The following is a 16,648-nucleotide window of genomic DNA, read 5'->3' on the forward strand; positions in this document are numbered from 1 at the left end:
CATACAAATAATCAAACAGTAACACAGGTAGTCCTACATACCTACCCAATTGCCATAACACTAGCATGCATAACTAACTCATACTCCACATATCACCAACTACTAGGATATCAAATCCAATGGGCCGACATTGATGCCTTAGACCCCTTAGTATAATGAGGATAACTCACCTGGCACTGCTGAAGTCCCGCGGATGAAACTCCAGCTGCTGGTTGGCAGATTCCCAAACTGTTAACATTAAACAACACCCAATTAATAATTAGGTTATAAGCTCAAGGTCCAACTCACACTCCAAAGGCCCGATAGTCACGTAATGGGCCAAAGTCCAACATAGGGCCTAAACCTCTATATGGTCTTTCCTTTAGGCCCATTCAATTATTCTAGTCCAAACTCTTGGTATTCCCATGACCAAACATCACATAATCATAAAGGCCCAGTTATGGTCCAGTTTTCCAAATTGGGCCCAAGTCCTTTACATGGGGTCTACCTAAAACTCATCCAGTTATCTTGGTCCATTTACTTATTCTTGGATAACCCATCAATAGTCTAATCACCAAAGCACAATAGAAAGGCCCAAGTGAAATTAGGGTTTCCACATGATATTGCAATTATGGTTAAGTGTTTCTTACTTAAACATTAAGGACTTAATCCATTCAGTCCAATATTTCCTTAGGTTAATTTGACAATGATTATTAATTAATATTTTAAGCTTACTAAATAATTCTCGTGCGTGTCCCGATCAATCCCCAAAATTAGGGTTTTCCAAACCCTAATTAGGGTTTCCAACCCAATACTAACCCATTAGTCACATGGTTGGGCTTTTAGGTCAATTAGGGCTTCATTGGGCCCATTAGGGTTTTATTATGCCCAATAGGGTTTTATTGGGCCCACTAGGGTTTCGTCATGCCCATTATATCCAAGGATCAAAATGAGTCAAAACGCAAACTAGGCACACCGCCAACCAACACGGCGGCTGGAGGCGGCAACCACCACCTCACGATGGTGGTTATATGTTTTCTATTATTATTTCGGCCGATTACAATACAGTTTACAATAATGTCTAAATAACACACACACACATAAAATAACACATACTCACACATACAATCACCCTAGTGGTGGCTGATGGTGGTACATGGCGGCAGCCACCACCTCACGGTGGTGGTGGCTTCCTTGGTTTTCCAGTCATACAAAACACCCACACCCACTTCAGATTGCAAAATACACTCCATCCATCCACCTGGTGGCTCACGGCGGTGATGGTGACACAAGAAAACAGGAAACAACAGTAATAGCTTTGTCATCGGTTGCATCCACCATGGCCGACGACCATGGTGGTTTGTCTTCGGTTTTTTTTGTTCATCGAGCATCCATATCACAATCAACAACCCAAAAAAACCCATGCTTGCGATACACTGGCTGAAGCACATACATCCATACCTAACAGCGGTAGTGAGCAGCGGTAGTTGTGGCTGGAACGTAACATCGTGAGACGGGCAACAATAGCAACTAACAACGACATAAGGTAGCGGTGGAACCGCCGTTGAAGTGGTAGCGGCTATGCAACAGAAAGGAGAGGCACAGAGGGTGGGCAACGCTGTACCCGAAGGCTCGAAGGTCACGAATCGATGACACCCACGACGCTAACTCCTTCTCCAGTCTTCAATTGATGCAACGCCCGATCCTGGTTTCCATCGATGTCCGTTATCGTCGATGACAGGAGCCGTTCGACGGTGCTAGGTGGTCGGAGCCGGTAGCGGCGCCGGAGATGGGTGAGGTGAGGGTGGCAGCTGCATAGAATATTAGGGTTAGGGTTTGAGGGGGCCGATGCATGGTGACATGTTTAATACCCGATCATCTCCAATTTTCCTTCAATGTACACCTTTGGCCCCTCATTCCAAATTCCTTTTCATTATAAGGCTATAATTTACAAATCACCCCCATCATCCAAGATTCATGACAATTCAAGTCCCAACAATTACCATATAGCCCCTCCATAACAAACTCTTTTCAACCTAGGTATATAATTTACCATTTTAACCCCAACCATCCAAAATCCTTTCATATTAAATCCAAATGATACCAAGCACCCCATGGCTTCTAAAATCCTTTGCAAAATAAATCTCGAAATTACACTTTAACCCTCGAAAGTGTAAAATATATCATTTGACTCCCCGAACCACTCTCCGCTAAATATTAATTGATTTTGGCCATAATTTAATAATAAAATTACATTTCGGGGTTCCATATTTATTATTTAATTACTCTATTTTAAACGGGATATTACACTTTTCAAAGGAAAGGAGCCGACTCGATCGCAACGCATCACACTATATTTTCCATACATGAGATCTTTGAGATTACACTATGATATTGTTTTATGATAATATGTTTTGATTATCGACACTTTGGTTTTGACATGAGATGTTATTATGGATGTTTTGTTATATACTTATAGTGTTGATTTTATAATAACTTAATTAAAATTGAAATTTTTTGTTTTGAATTTTAGAATGTTACATATACTGAAATAGATATTTTGTCTCTCGTCATAATATATTTTCATATTTACGTTTTTTTCTTTTAAAATTTTTTGATCTAACATTTTTTATCAATTATAGTTTTAAAATTAAATTATTGATATTTATTAAATTGTTACTATATTTTAAAGTTATGTTTATATAATTTTTTTATTAGGTACAAAGGAGTTTGCCACAACGATATGCAAGATGAATCAAATAGTAGTTAAGATTAACATTACAGCATTTAGATTTCTCCTTTTCACTATAAGCTATAAAGCTGGAGGGAGTGGTGCCACTGAAATCGCACTCACTCCCTCGCCACGTAAGCGCCACGTCACAGTTTACCACTTAAGTGTGGTTTCTTGCCACACCAAGGGTGTGGTGCCACAATTTTAGTTTTATTTTATTATTTTTTTTTTGTTTTTTTTTGTTAACTATTTTAATTTAATAAAACTTATTTTTTAATAAAAAAAAAACATAATTTTAAAAACATAATAGTTCATTAAATAAAAATATAAATACCATACATTGCCTAATTTTTTTTAAAAAAAAACCTAAAAATTTAGAAAAACAAAGTAGAAACAAAAAACCAACAACTTTAAAAAAAAAAAAAAAAAAAACACAAGAAACCATTAAAAAGTTGAAAAAAAAACTAGAAATTAGCCACGATTCATGTAACGGTTTTTCACTTCCTCCTTCATCGCCAAAACCACTTCAAGCTCTGCCCCGATCATATTCGACGTGTCCATTGCTAGTATTCGCATGTCGCTCTCCCTTTGTTTCCGAAGCTCTCTTTCAGAAGCAATTTTCAAAATCTTATCCATTCTCTCTTTTATATCCTTCATGTCGGTTCCCATTTCTTTCAAATCATCTGAATCCGACGCTTTGCCTTTGCCTTTGCTTTTTGATTTGTCTCTTCCCAATGGTCGGGAAGGTGGTGAAACTGGAACAGGTTCATCTTCGTTCAGATCAAACTGAACACGAGCATCTGATGTAGTGTGGTCGGACTCAGATGTTCTGCTGCGTTTTGACCCACTGTCGATATGTTGGTCAAATGTTTTGCTACTCAGCCATTTCCTGTTATCTTTCAAAAAATGCCAAACTTCCAGAAACTTGAAAGCCTTCAGATTTTCTTGTTGATACACTCTCAACGCTTTCTGCAAAATGACTTCATTGCTTTCTCCACTTTTCCATTGACGTTTCATGTTGTTCCACAAGTCATTAAACAACATGACTTCCTTGTTCATCTTCCCCCATTTGGAGTACACTTGATGTTTTGAACGGTATTCTCCACGGCTCATTCCTTTATGGAACCTGTGTAAAACACGAATCCAAAAGTGGTCATGCTTTTGGTCTTTTCCAACCGTCGCGTCTTCTGAAATATCGATCCAAGATTGTGCCAACACCAACGCTTCCAAAGGTTCCCAACATCTAGCCTCCGCCTTCTCTTTTCTTTTATTCGTTGCTCGAGTGGGCTGAGTTTCTGTAACGAATTATGGTTCAGAATCAGAAACGACCGTTTCTGGTTGTGTTTGTGTTTGTTGCACAAACTCGGGTTGGGACAAAAAATCAAATGGATTAAAATCCGGGTCGGGTTGTGGTAGTGGTGGTGTTTGTGGATGTGGTTGCCCTGGTCGTTGTGGAAAAGAAGGAAACATACCGCCATAGTGGTAATACGGAGGTGAAAAAATCGGTTGATCAAATGAAGGTATTGGGGTGTTGGTGTTTCTAACTGGTGTTTTTTCTTTGCTAGGTCTTTTGGAAGAAGACATTTTTTCAAAGAAAATTGGATAAAATGATTGTATTTTTATGTGTTTAAGGGTTGTGTGAATGTAAAAATGGTAACATATGTATATATAGATGGAGTAAAAGGTTAAAAAAGAAAAAAAAAAGATTTTTTTTTTTTGCATGGAACGAATCTTTGAACGGTCAAGGGGAAGAAACCAATTACTGCATGCGGTCTTCTAGGGCCGTAGTGCGGTCTCCACGGTTCGAAACCGCACCCTGGGGGCGGTGTTCATGTCCCACGTGGCATGAGTGCGGTTCCAAACCGCGTCCCACACCGAAGAGTCTAAGATCTTTTAACTTTTATCAAATGCTTGTTTACAAACCAATCCTTCCACATTCGTGCATTTGAAGAGAATTTAGATATCTTTTAAAATTTTCTTCCTATTTATATTTTTATTTATGTGAAATTATGCAAATGTTACCTTTTTATAAAATTAATAATATTTTATAACACTTTTATGAGGATAATTAGAAACAAAAATAAAAAAATATTTAATTTCTCTTTGAAGTTATATGAAAATAGTTTTTGAAGCAAGTATTATTAAACCTGGTTTGGTTTCTAATAAAACTCATAAAACAAACCGAATTTTGGTCATAGTTTTGTACAAAACCATATTAAGGGTTTGATACGGTTTGATATTAGGCTTTAATTAGGATGTTTATGTTAAAAATGTACACGAAAATAGATTATTAATTACGGATTTATGGTAGTGTTATGTGTAGGTGACGTGGATCCACTAGTACCAGTGATATGCTATTTTATGTCTGAACTTGCGTTAAAGATTCTGTTCTATCTTCAAAAATCTTGGGTCCACTTGTTTTGCACTTTTGCCATTTCTTTTATTCATATGACCTTTTCATGGAAAATTTGTAGTTAATTTCCATGTTTTTCCCCACCAAACACAATTGGTTTCTGTTGTTCATCTCGCTTTTTCACAATCGGTTCATCTGCTAGAGTCCTGGTTATTTGATTCTTGTTTATTTCATAACTTATGCTTGTGTCCATAATCGGGTCTATTTCAAAATCCATGATTTGTTGACAAGAAAACCTAATTTTGCTATTTCGGGTTTCGTGATTCTGTTCATCAGAAGTGGGGTTTGCTTCGATTCTGATCTCCGTCGAAGAAATCCCGTTTTTACCTGATTAGGTTTGTTTTGGGTTGGTGTCGCATCTTCAATTTGGGGGAAATTTTCACTGTCATCACTTCAATCAAACGTCCAACGTATTAGGGATTCCTGAGGAACCAATGCTCTTTTAAGTTAGGATCATTGTTTTCCGATCTGTAAGGTATCTCTCGCTCTATTTTGTACAATTTTTTTGTCAGATTTGGTACTTTCCAAATGCAAATTTAATACCAATTTAGGGTATTTCAAATCTTCACCGATATTGTTCCATCCGCCGTTCTTGTTACGAAATTCTATACATCTAGCATAAAACAGCTTCAAATCGATATCAATTTTGAGATTGAAAAGCAACCCCTTTCAATTTTTTCCTTTTTTTTTTTTTTTTTTTTTTTTTCCTGATTGTGTGGTTGAATTTTGAAGGGGAAAAAGAAAGATGAAGAGAGGGAAAGATGAAGAAAAAACCATGGGGCCAATGTTTCCAAGGCTTCATGTGAATGATACTGAAAAAGGAGGTCCACGAGCTCCTCCTAGAAACAAAATGGCTCTTTACGAACAGCTTAGTATACCTTCACAGAGGTTCAATGGCGGAGCGTTGCCCTTTAACCCTAATTCCACCGTCAACTCTGTTCCACCGTCATCTTCAACACCGGTGAGTTAATAAACACTTAACTTTTGCTTTAGTTTGAAGTAATTCATATCAATTTATGGTTATCTTATGATTTTAGGGCACCATGAATGAAAGGGCTACGTTTTCCCCACTTCAACAATCGTCTTCAATGCACCCAACCAGGATGATGACAGACAATCGCCATTCTGAACTCAACAATCAACGTGTCCAACAACAAGAACATAAAAGGAGACAAGAAGATGACGACTTTAGGGTTCCAATCTTTGATCAACAATCTGGAACAAGTCAAAATCATCAAAACAGAGAAAACGAAGGCATCACTCCATTTGGTGCAGCAGCCTTTTCAGGTCGTTTATCAAATGTTCAGAATGCTAGACAAATCATCAATAAACCTCAAAAAGAAAACTCTCAAGATTTTACTAGATCTGCCTCAAATCAACTGTCCAGGCAAAACCCTAAAGTTCCTTTGAAGGAGACGAACGAATCTTCAAATTATAGTCACAGACATGCTTCAAATAATGGGAATTTAAGGGATTACAGAGGTGGTGACTCACAAGCTGATAACACTTTGTGGGGTGACAGCGGTTTAAATGAAGCATCTAAAGCTAGTGGGTATGAGAATACTTCGGTTCCAGTAATGGAGGCTTTAAGAAGCCCTAATAATAATGATCCTACGAATGCTGATGCTGTTTCAGAGACGTCGATGGTGGATTCCATTTGTGGAGTCGATATTTCTCCTGATGATGTTGTAGGGATTATTGGTCAAAAACATTTTTGGAAAGCAAGAAGAGCTATTGTCAAGTAAGTTTTTTCAATTCAACCCCTTTAATTACATGTTCTCGACAATATCCTTCCTTAAATAAAAAAACTCATTCAAATTGCATCCCTTATCGGCTTATCCTCCTTTACAGCCAACAAAGAGTCTTTGCTGTTCAAGTGTTCGAGCTCCACAGATTGATAAAGGTATAATCTTTCGTTAATACCCCTGAAGTATTCCTGTTATTCACTATGGTCCCTGAAGTCTTAATTGTTTCATTCTTGTAATTAAAAACAGGTGCAGAGATTAATAGCTGAATCACCTCAACTTTTGTTTGAAGAAAACTTGTATTTATCAAAACCACCAAAAGTCACTCCAATCAAGAAAATTCCCATTGAATATGTTATAAAACCTAAAAACCAAAATGACGAAAACGCCCTTGCCCTCGAGAAGCCGAATGATGAGACAGAATTTTCAGCTGAAAATGCACCCGGGAAAGCGTCTTTATCCACCGTTCAAAATGGCAGTCAGACAACTTATTGCAGACCGTTTTCCGGCAACCCGTTACCGGTGCCGCCGCCACCTGCCGACATCGCCTCGTGGAATTACAATCCGCCACCTGGACACCAATGGTTGATTCCGGTCATGTCACCATCTGAAGGACTCGTGTACAAACCCTACCCGGGACCCGGGTTCATGAACCCGGTTTATGGTGGTTGTGGGCCCATGATGGGACCTAATTTCGGTAACTATGGTGTCCCCCATCCTTCTGATCATCATTATGAAGGTCCAACCGGGGTTCACCCTTTTGCACCTCCGGCTAGCCATGGCTACTTTCCATCTTACAACATGCCACCGGTCAACCCACCCGTCTCGACCCAGACCCAGACCCAAACCCTGACCCCGACCCAGACCCGGGTCAAGGTTAAAGCATGTAAAGATAGTGAGGTACAAGTGAGTACAGCAAGCAGTCGAAGTGACAAAACATGGAATCGAAACGCGCTTTCTCTTTTTCCGACGTCTCCTCCTCCGGCGGCACCTGTGGCAGCTCCGGCGGTGGCTCAGGTGGGAGTGGCGGAGGAGGCGCCTCGTGTTATTAGAGTTGTGCCTCATAACGCCAGGTCAGCAACTGCCTCTGTAGCACGGATTTTTCGGTCTATACAAGAGGAAAGAAAACAAGTATGATTCAGGTGGGATATGTTGGTGTTGTACTTTGTGCTTATTTTGTGGTAAGTTTTGGGTAAATGTGTTTATTTTTGGGGACGTTAAGTGATGTAATATGCGAAGATTTGGTGTTGTAAAAATGCTTGCTTTTGAAGATGTACACATGATGGAATGCAAATCAAAACTTAAGCATATGCAGTCATCTTTATCAGTTTATTGTATTAATATTATTTTTTGTATTGACGAATATTTTCATCTGCTTAACTGATAATGTTGGTAATTTTTATTGCATTATAGTCGGTACTCTTGATTATTTTCAAATTGAAAAAGAGAATGTGAATTGGATGATATAGAAGGTGAATCATGCATAACTACGTATAACACTACTTTAAAGTTTAGCCTCTTTAAGTATCTTCAAATCATACTTCACTCTTTTGTGTTCCAAAAAATCCCCCATTCTCTCATATCTTCACTAGAAAATAGATGGATATGAAATTGTGGGTAATTTTGTCATTTGGGATAATATATCTTTCTTGTTCTATAACTTGTGATGGAGTGGAGGGGGACTCTATTCCAAAAAGCAACCTTTTCAATACTACTACGACAAGAAAAACAACATTTTCCAAAAAGCAAGGTGTCAAAAGCATTTTGGTAAGCTATGTATAGTCCTTTTAGAACAATCTTTTGTTATTCTTAAAACTGATACAAATTACTTTTAATAAAAAAAATCTAAATGCCATATGTTTATTTTAAAAAATCCAAATACGATATGTTTACATTGTTGCATGGCTAAAAGATCTAAATTGAGTTTGTATTTGTATCATTTTGAACTTACATAGTTGACATACACAATGTGAAAATGTAGAGTGAAGACGGGGACATAATTGACTGTGTTGATATCTACAAGCAACCGGCTTTTAAACATCCAGCTTTAAAGAATCATACAATCCAGGTTTTTTTTCTACCTTTTTGCATGTTGAGACGAAATTAGAAACAAAATAACCAAAACATGCGTGGTATTTTGCTAGATGACACCGACAAACGATTTAAATATTGAGAAAAGTATGATGAAAAAAACATTTAAAGATATGAAAAAGGAAGACAATGGGATGATAATAACATCACAACTTTGGCAAAAAAGTGGAAGTTGTCCAAAAGGAACAATTCCAATTCGTAGAGTTCATAAGCGTTTTCTCAATGTCCATGGTTATGGGAGAAAGAGACCTAATGAATCGAAGAATCAAACAACGATATTGAAGGACCCAAGGAACTCTTTGGCAAATCATTCGGTTTGTATTCCAACTTCAACTAAATTCTATTGGTTGTCTTTGCTATATGATATTTAAGTTTCTTGAGTAAATTATATTTTGATCTTTGTATATAGCTAAATTTTACAATTTTGGTAAAAATATAGTCATTTAAACTAGAAAAAGGGATAAAAAAGCGTTACATAAATCTTATATAAAGACTAAAATTGCAACTAATTCCTTTTGAGACCACAGTTAAAAACACACAACTATACTTTGAGACCAAAAATATATTTTACTGAAATTTTTGTGTTGTCGTTTAGGTCTTGGATTTAACTTTATAAGATGCTTTTCATAAAATTATATTTCATTTCAAACATTTTTGTTGTTATAAAAGAGAACTTTTTTTTGAAATCATATATGTTTTTTTTATATGATTAGGTGGCACTTGTACTCACACAGGGATACAGTTACTCAGGGGCCAAAACCGATATCAAAGTGTGGATTCCTTACGTTGAGAAGGAAGATGAGTATAGTACTTCTCATGTTCTTATTCAAAATGGTGATGTCGATGATTTTGAAATTGTTGAAACCGGATGGGCTGTAAGATTTTTTTTTTTCTTTTGTTTATTTTAGAACTTGTTAAGTGTTATTTTCGTTATTTCATTAAATATCTAAAATAATATAAGCTTTTTTTTTTTTTTTTTTGATGATTTTGAAATAGTTATGTTTACAAAATCCTTATATTCTTTTCAGGTGAATCCAAGTGTTTATGGTGATCACGAAACTCGCTTATATGTCTATTGGACAGTAAGTTTTTTTTTTTTTTTTTCATCATATATATTTATTTTTGTGAAATTCGTAATTAATAGTTTATTTGTGCATGATAATGTGCATATACCATATAGTCATGTAACGATTCATCTACATAGACCAATTTATATATTTGTTTGCTTTTCTTTTACAAGAGGAAATTTTGATTTTTGAATATATACAATATCACTTATTTTTAAAGTTTAACAGGCCGATGGATCAATTAAAACAGGTTGTTTTGACATGACGTGTCCAGGATTCGTTCAAGTGAGCCACGAAGTAGCTCTTGGCGCAGCCATTTATCCTATCTCTAACTCCAAGGGCCTTCCCTACCAAATCACGGTTTACATTTACAAGGTCTCCACACTATTCCTTTTAGCAATTTTATAAAGGTAATATTCCAAATCACTGATTTTTTTGTCAACAAATAGGATCCAAAAACAAACAATTGGTGGGTTAACTATGGCGAGTCAATCAACATAGGGTATTGGCCCGGTGAGTTGTTTGTGTTTTTAAAGCACCATGGGCTCATGGTGAAGTGGGGTGGCGAGGTGTATAGCACCAGGGTCAAGACTCACCCGCACACAGCCACACAAATGGGCAACGGTTACACTCCTTCACCAATCTTTGAGAACTGTGGGACCATGAAACGTATGCGGGTCGAACAAAACTCAGAACCTTTGATGATACCCGAATGGTCCGACACCATTGTTGATGAATATCGTTGTTATGATATTTTATATGAAGTTGATTATGTTGATGATCCTATATTTTATTATGGTGGCCCTGGTAGAAGCCCATGGTGCCCATAACTGTTACAATCACAGACTGTTTGATAAAACTGAACCATTTGAGATTGTATCAAACCCACTAAGTGCTGAACGATTCAAAAATTGTGTTCATGTAGCAGTGTACTTTCTATTTTTTTTCCTTATTATATAGCATTGTACTTCCACACATTCAAATTCAATTAATAGCATACAATATTTGAGCAATTAAACTTTTTCCAACATCATGTAGACCATGCATACATGATTTGCATATCAAAGATTACACCATTACATACATAAACATACAACATATAACAACTTTTCGTGGTGGTGGACCTAATTAATTATAATGAGAAGCTTCGATCTCTATATACAAAGAAGCTATATCTATATATATTGTTAATACCACTAATATACCATATATATATTTCAACAAACATAATCATAAGAGATTAAAAGCCCACCCCCTTTTGTTTTCTTTATAAAATCAACCACCTTATGCAGTAAAACCGTTGGTTAGTGAACTCCAAGGGTTTGATGGGAATGTAGTGCATACTTGTGATGATGCATCAAGCATCTGTTGATTTGTGATTCCAGCGTTACATAAATTAGCAAATGACCTCATGTGTTTCATTCCATACTGTGATAGGGACCCACAATGCGTCTCAAATGTCCTTACGAATGTTTTAAGGCAGGTCCAGTCATCAACTAGAGGTGTTCCGGAAGATCGGATGGTGTTCAACACCTGAGGACCCTTTTCTAGTCCAAACAAAACCTTGGCGATGAGTTGTACACTGGTGTCTAAGTGTATTCTGTGTGACATGGCTTCAGAGAACTTTCTCTGAGCTTCCATTTTCCTTTCGGAACCTTCCGGAGCCTTCCGGAACTTATGCCAGAAATGTAAAAGATCAGCATCACGCTGGTTGACAGATTTAGGTGATTTATATATCGAGTTTTCTTCAGTAAAAGTGAAGTTTTCATTTGCTGGATTGGTGCCCATATATAAGTAGAGGTTATCTTTGCTAAGTGGTATGTCACCATATTGCATCACATGGGATCCATAATAAGAGTTGTCACTTGATGTTCTTTCTTTAACCTAAAATAAATAAATAAAAATGAATTAAGTTAAAAAAACTTCACCAAAGTGTATAAATTAGTAAATAACTTTACCAATTTATATTGCTGTCTGATAGTTTCTGTTCGCAGATTGTGTACATCACTGTAAGCAACAAGAGAGATAGAAAGAATTAGTTTTCTTTTAGTAAAAAGGGTATAATTGTAAATTTCAAAAACATACCAATCTTCCATCCAGGCAACACTGTACAAGTCACCAAGACACGTGTCATACTCTAGAGGTGGGCTAGGGTACTCCCCAGGACAGTAGGTACCCCAGCTGCTTTCATCAGGACCAGAGGCTGTGGTTGCATAGATATTTAAACCTTGTGGAAGAAGACCCTCGAATATACTTCCAGCCTCACAAGCTTCAAGGTAAAACACCTGAACATTTTTAAAAAATCAGGATTAATATCTATCAAAAGTATTATATTATTATACATAATATGAAAACAAAATTTTTTAAAAATTACCAAGCTTTTGTATGTTCCAGAAGCATGCTTTTGTTTCAAGACCTCATTAAGATCATTTGCATACATGTAAGGATTTGTTGGCATCCCTGAGAAAGAATACAAAATAATTTAATTTTAAGACACCAACCATTTACCTTTTTGCCCTTCTTTTATCCTCTCATGTTACAAGTTGGTTGTTAAAATGTAAGGGTAAAATAGTAACTTACCAAGAACACCAGGACCACCATGATCAGTGTAGTAAACAAAAATGCGATCATTTGGACCGCTATCTACAACCTTTCCACTTCCACCTTTGACTTTGGATTTATCACCGAGTAGAACAGCAAAAAAGTTGTCAACATTCACATCTTTCCCAGTGTAATCCTGTTTCATTTTAGTTTTTCAGTTATATTATGATCTCATAATATATATATATATATATATATATATATATATATATATATATATATATATATATATATATATATATATGATATAGTGAATGGATGATGATAAAAAAACAAACCTTGGGTACTCCATGATATACATCATCACCATCTGGGCTGTTGATTATGACACCTTGTCTGGGATTCTCTCTATTATATGCAATGTCATCATACATGAAAACAACAATGTTTTCTTCCTTCACGCCACCATTTCTCAAGATTTGATATGCATGACATACATCTGCCTGGAGTCGTTTAACATAAATAGAAAAGATTAAAATATGTAGACAAGTGAGACTTGTAATTTCTCAAGGAAAAATATAGAAAAGTGAAAGCTTCAATGAGGTCATCCTATTGCATACTGTAACAAACTAACTTTCTTGAACCACATAAAAGTTTTAGATATATTTAGTTGATCTTGTATAGAAGTTGACTTCACACAATAAGAAGCTTGTTGAAAGCAAAATAAGGAGGTTTTTATTCCTTGGATTAAATGAGCAAATGGATCTCAAGATTTGATGATTTTTATCTGGAAATTTGTTTTTTTTGTATAGCTTCCATAACTCCTAAAAGGTTCCATAATCAAAACATGTTTAAATTTATATAAAGACAAGCAACTTGCTAGCATAGAGACAGAGTTCAAATAATTACTTACCAGAATCCACAAAAACTTTTCAAATGTTCAATCAAACAAAATACATAATCGGACAAAAGTAAGCAGTAAATAACTTGTTAAAAATCAATCATTACGAATCCCCTAACCTTGCTCAAGCATAGTTCCTGCTGACCCCAGACAAAATTTTGACTGAATATTCCTTTAACACGTTACTTTTCTAAGTCGAATTGAATGCTTTATGCTCCCCAAGGAAAAAATTGATATCTATATGGATTAAGTAACAAATCTAACACAATCATCATCCTTATGTTAGATATAATTAGAAAATTTTCTGATTAAATTTGAATTAAAGTTTGTGGCTCTTCTGGAACAGGTAGAGTAACGATGACGACAAACTGATCGTAATTCGTAACCTATCAAGGAAAAACTAAAAATGCAAAATTCAAGCATTTAATATCCTGTTTACTGCGATTACCTGATGCCTGTAGTTCCAGTAACCATTAGATCCGGCAAGCAAGACGGCCCATCTGGTACCAACGGAGTCGTCCTTTCCAGCGTCGAAGAAATCAAGCTTTTCCGAAGGCAACCTGAGAAGATCATCAGCCAATTCACGGCCATGGACTACTGCGATGATCGAGAAAGCAAGTAAACAGATGACGTAACGACTCATTTTGATCGTCGACGAAGAGAATATTCTCTGAAAGGATTGTTAATTAGCAATGTTCTTCAGGTGTTGAGGCTGAGGGTGTATTATATAGACGTATGGATACTACTGTACCCAATCGGAGCTCTCATTTCGGATTTAGTGTGGCGGCTACACGTACAAGTTACAACCACTCAATGCATACTATACGATTTCTCTATTTGTTTCTAGAGTAAATTACACGAATGGTCCCTATGGTTTAGGGTAATTTGCGCGTTTGGTCTCTAACTTATTTTTTTAATTCGAAAAGTCCCTACTATTTATTTTTGTTACAGACTTGGTCCATACTATTTGTTTTTGTTATGTGTTTGGTCTCTATCTTACCTAAAACGAGTGTTATTTAAATATGAAAAAATGGTGGAGTAGGTAAGGTAAAGTGAAGGGTGGAGTTGGGGGTGTGTTTATTTAAATAAATTTAAAAAAATCATGGGCAAAATAGTCTTTTTAGGTGAGACAGGGACCAAGCGCGTAACAAAAACAAATAATAAGGACCTTCCGAGTTAAAAAAATAATTTAAGGACCAAACGTGTAAATTACCCTAAACCATAAGGACCATTCGTGTAATTTACTCTTGTTTTTTGTTTTATATTTCAAATTTGCTTCGGAGGGTTTCGACTTTCGTATTGTGACAATTTAGTCCCTCGTATTGTTGAATTGAAATTTGTAAAGCATGGGGGACAACCTACCAACGTACCAAGAATATTCCCAAGACCCACTTTACATCAAAACTCAAAAGAGAAAAGAAACTCTTTTTTTTTTTTATTTCCTTTTTTTTGCTTTAATAATATAATATTTGATCTCACATATTATTTAACGACAGTCTTTAACTTATAATTATATATTTAAAATGCTTTTTAATTAAAAACATATGTAAAAAAGAAACAACAAATTATATTAGGTTTTATAAAAAAAAATATGTTAAGTAACTTAACTGTTATAGAAAAAGATTAAAGGATAGTTTCTTACTAAAGTAGATAGTGGTAAAGTCTAAATATACAATCATTAAAGTTGTTTGTTTTATGCTCAACTGTAAATGTTTGAACGTGTTTATTATTATTATTATTGTAGAAGATGTTAAAAATGATGTCGATAACAATAGAAATAATGGGAAAATGATTGATAAATTACTTATCAGGTAAATAGATATTAATTAAATTTAACCTATAAGCAATGTTTTAAAACCGAATTTAAATTGGTCGTTGAACCGGTCGGACCAAAAATCGAGGATGAGAGCGGTTCAACAACAATAAGTTTTATACCAATTTTTATACGATATTAAACCGGACAGTTTTAAAAAAAAATGGGTTGAACCGGTGTGATAAAATCTATGTAAACCGTTTTATTAGACTTGGACAATTAAATTTCATTTAGCCCATTAAAAACAACTTATTTCCAAAAAAATTGCATAACTTAATCGATCAGGTTAACCAAAATGTATATAACTCGAAATCAATGCACACCACTGCTATATATGTATGCATATATGTATGTATGTAAAAGGTTAAAAAATATATAAAAATTATGAAAGCTAGATTTTCTTCTAGCTATCCCTATAGATGGACTTGACCAATATGTGTCTCCGGTGGAATATCGTACCATTCTCAGATATCGACTCATGATTTAAATATTCCCAGCCGATGGGGTATGTCCGGTGTGCTGCAATGCATGTTTGGACTCTTTCGGCGAGCATGCAGTTCATTGCAAAGAACTCCCGAGGTTCAAATACAGACATGATATGGTTAGGGATGTTTTGGTCGACATATGTAAGCGTGCCGGAGTTTCCGCCAAGAAAGAGGCTCCTGTGAATTTCCTGACTGACCCGATAAAAGGAATGTCAACCCTTAGACCGGCTGACGTTTTGATTTTTGGATGGGTTGGAGGGAAACACGCATGTGTGGACCTTACAGGGGTATCCCCTCTCGTAAGTTTGAGGGCCGGGGGTTTCACGGCGGGACAAACTGCATTAAAAGTTGCTACTTGCAAGGTCACCAAACATGAGAAAACCGTGCATGGAAAATCAATACGCGTTCATACCATTTGCATTTGATACGTTTGGTTTCCTTGCGCCAGATGCGATGGAGCTTCTTAGTAGCCTACACCGGATCATGCATAGCCATACAAAAGGGTTTAGCGGCACAACTTGTTGTCCGTTTGCCTTCTCATTCATTGTACGATGATAACTAAAACAATTGTTATTATCCTTTTTCATAGTAGAAGATTGATTGTTGATAATTTCAAAAAAAAAAAAAAAAAAGCTAGATTGAACCGATCGAACCGAAGCTAGCCACCAAACGGATTCATCTGATTTTTAAACATTGCATATAAATAAATAATAAATAGAAAACAATTTAAATATGAAATATCAAATACAAACTAATATGTATGAATAATAACATCAAACAACTCCATATAAAGTTGTCATAAAATAAAACACCACAAAGTTGTCATAATTGAGAGACGAAGGGGGTGATGTGTAACATGTAGGGCCATTAAATATCTTTTGT

General features: G+C 35.9%; 3 protein-coding genes across 3 annotated transcripts; 2 read left to right on the forward strand and 1 right to left on the reverse strand.

The window, feature by feature from the left end:
• The first annotated feature begins 5,137 nt into the window (after window positions 1-5,137).
• On the forward strand, window positions 5,138-8,178 carry LOC145000452 (protein EARLY FLOWERING 3-like). Its single transcript, XM_078959679.1, has 5 exons — window positions 5,138-5,598; window positions 5,856-6,084; window positions 6,161-6,864; window positions 6,975-7,026; window positions 7,118-8,178. Exons 2-5 carry the CDS (start codon window positions 5,869-5,871, stop codon window positions 8,003-8,005), a joined length of 1,860 nt encoding a protein of 619 aa, XP_078815805.1. The 5' UTR covers window positions 5,138-5,598; window positions 5,856-5,868; the 3' UTR covers window positions 8,006-8,178.
• Window positions 8,179-8,428: 250 nt separating this feature from the next.
• LOC145000830 (protein neprosin-like) lies at window positions 8,429-11,948 on the forward strand. Its single transcript, XM_078960115.1, has 7 exons — window positions 8,429-8,635; window positions 8,850-8,936; window positions 9,013-9,273; window positions 9,673-9,834; window positions 9,988-10,041; window positions 10,255-10,401; window positions 10,476-11,948. The coding sequence occupies exons 1-7, from the start codon at window positions 8,468-8,470 to the stop codon at window positions 10,854-10,856; spliced, it is 1,260 nt and encodes a 419-aa protein (XP_078816241.1). The 5' UTR covers window positions 8,429-8,467; the 3' UTR covers window positions 10,857-11,948.
• On the reverse strand, window positions 11,046-14,182 carry LOC145000829 (vacuolar-processing enzyme-like). The gene is made up of 7 exons (XM_078960114.1): window positions 13,917-14,182; window positions 12,906-13,070; window positions 12,607-12,763; window positions 12,401-12,486; window positions 12,112-12,311; window positions 11,985-12,033; window positions 11,046-11,910 (listed from the first exon to the last, which is right to left on the reverse strand). The coding sequence occupies exons 1-7, from the start codon at window positions 14,109-14,111 to the stop codon at window positions 11,311-11,313; spliced, it is 1,452 nt and encodes a 483-aa protein (XP_078816240.1). The 5' UTR covers window positions 14,112-14,182; the 3' UTR covers window positions 11,046-11,310.
• Window positions 14,183-16,648: the final 2,466 nt, after the last annotated feature.

The sequence above is a fragment of the Lactuca saligna genome, chromosome 6 (genome assembly GCF_052625555.1).
Source record: "Lactuca saligna cultivar CGN05327 chromosome 6, ASM5262555v1, whole genome shotgun sequence".
NCBI classification, from domain to species: Eukaryota; Viridiplantae; Streptophyta; class Magnoliopsida; order Asterales; family Asteraceae; genus Lactuca; species Lactuca saligna.

Bases quoted from the DNA above. Each gene is read 5' to 3' on its own strand.
- LOC145000830 (XM_078960115.1), top strand. From the start codon at position 8,468: ATGGATATGAAATTGTGGGTAATTTTGTCATTTGGGATAATATATCTT. The intron at 9,274-9,672 runs GTTTGTATTCCA...TTATATGATTAG, and splicing joins ACTCTTTGGCAAATCATTCG to GTGGCACTTGTACTCACACA. The intron at 10,402-10,475 runs GTCTCCACACTA...GTCAACAAATAG, and splicing joins TCACGGTTTACATTTACAAG to GATCCAAAAACAAACAATTG.
- LOC145000452 (XM_078959679.1), top strand. From the start codon at position 5,869: ATGAAGAGAGGGAAAGATGAAGAAAAAACCATGGGGCCAATGTTTCCA. The intron at 6,085-6,160 runs GTGAGTTAATAA...TTATGATTTTAG, and splicing joins CACCGTCATCTTCAACACCG to GGCACCATGAATGAAAGGGC. The intron at 6,865-6,974 runs GTAAGTTTTTTC...CCTCCTTTACAG, and splicing joins GCAAGAAGAGCTATTGTCAA to CCAACAAAGAGTCTTTGCTG.
- LOC145000829 (XM_078960114.1), bottom strand. From the start codon at position 14,111: ATGAGTCGTTACGTCATCTGTTTACTTGCTTTCTCGATCATCGCAGTA. The intron at 12,764-12,905 runs GTTTGTTTTTTT...AAAATGAAACAG, and splicing joins TATATCATGGAGTACCCAAG to GATTACACTGGGAAAGATGT. The intron at 12,034-12,111 runs GTATGTTTTTGA...TGTTGCTTACAG, and splicing joins GTTGCCTGGATGGAAGATTG to TGATGTACACAATCTGCGAA.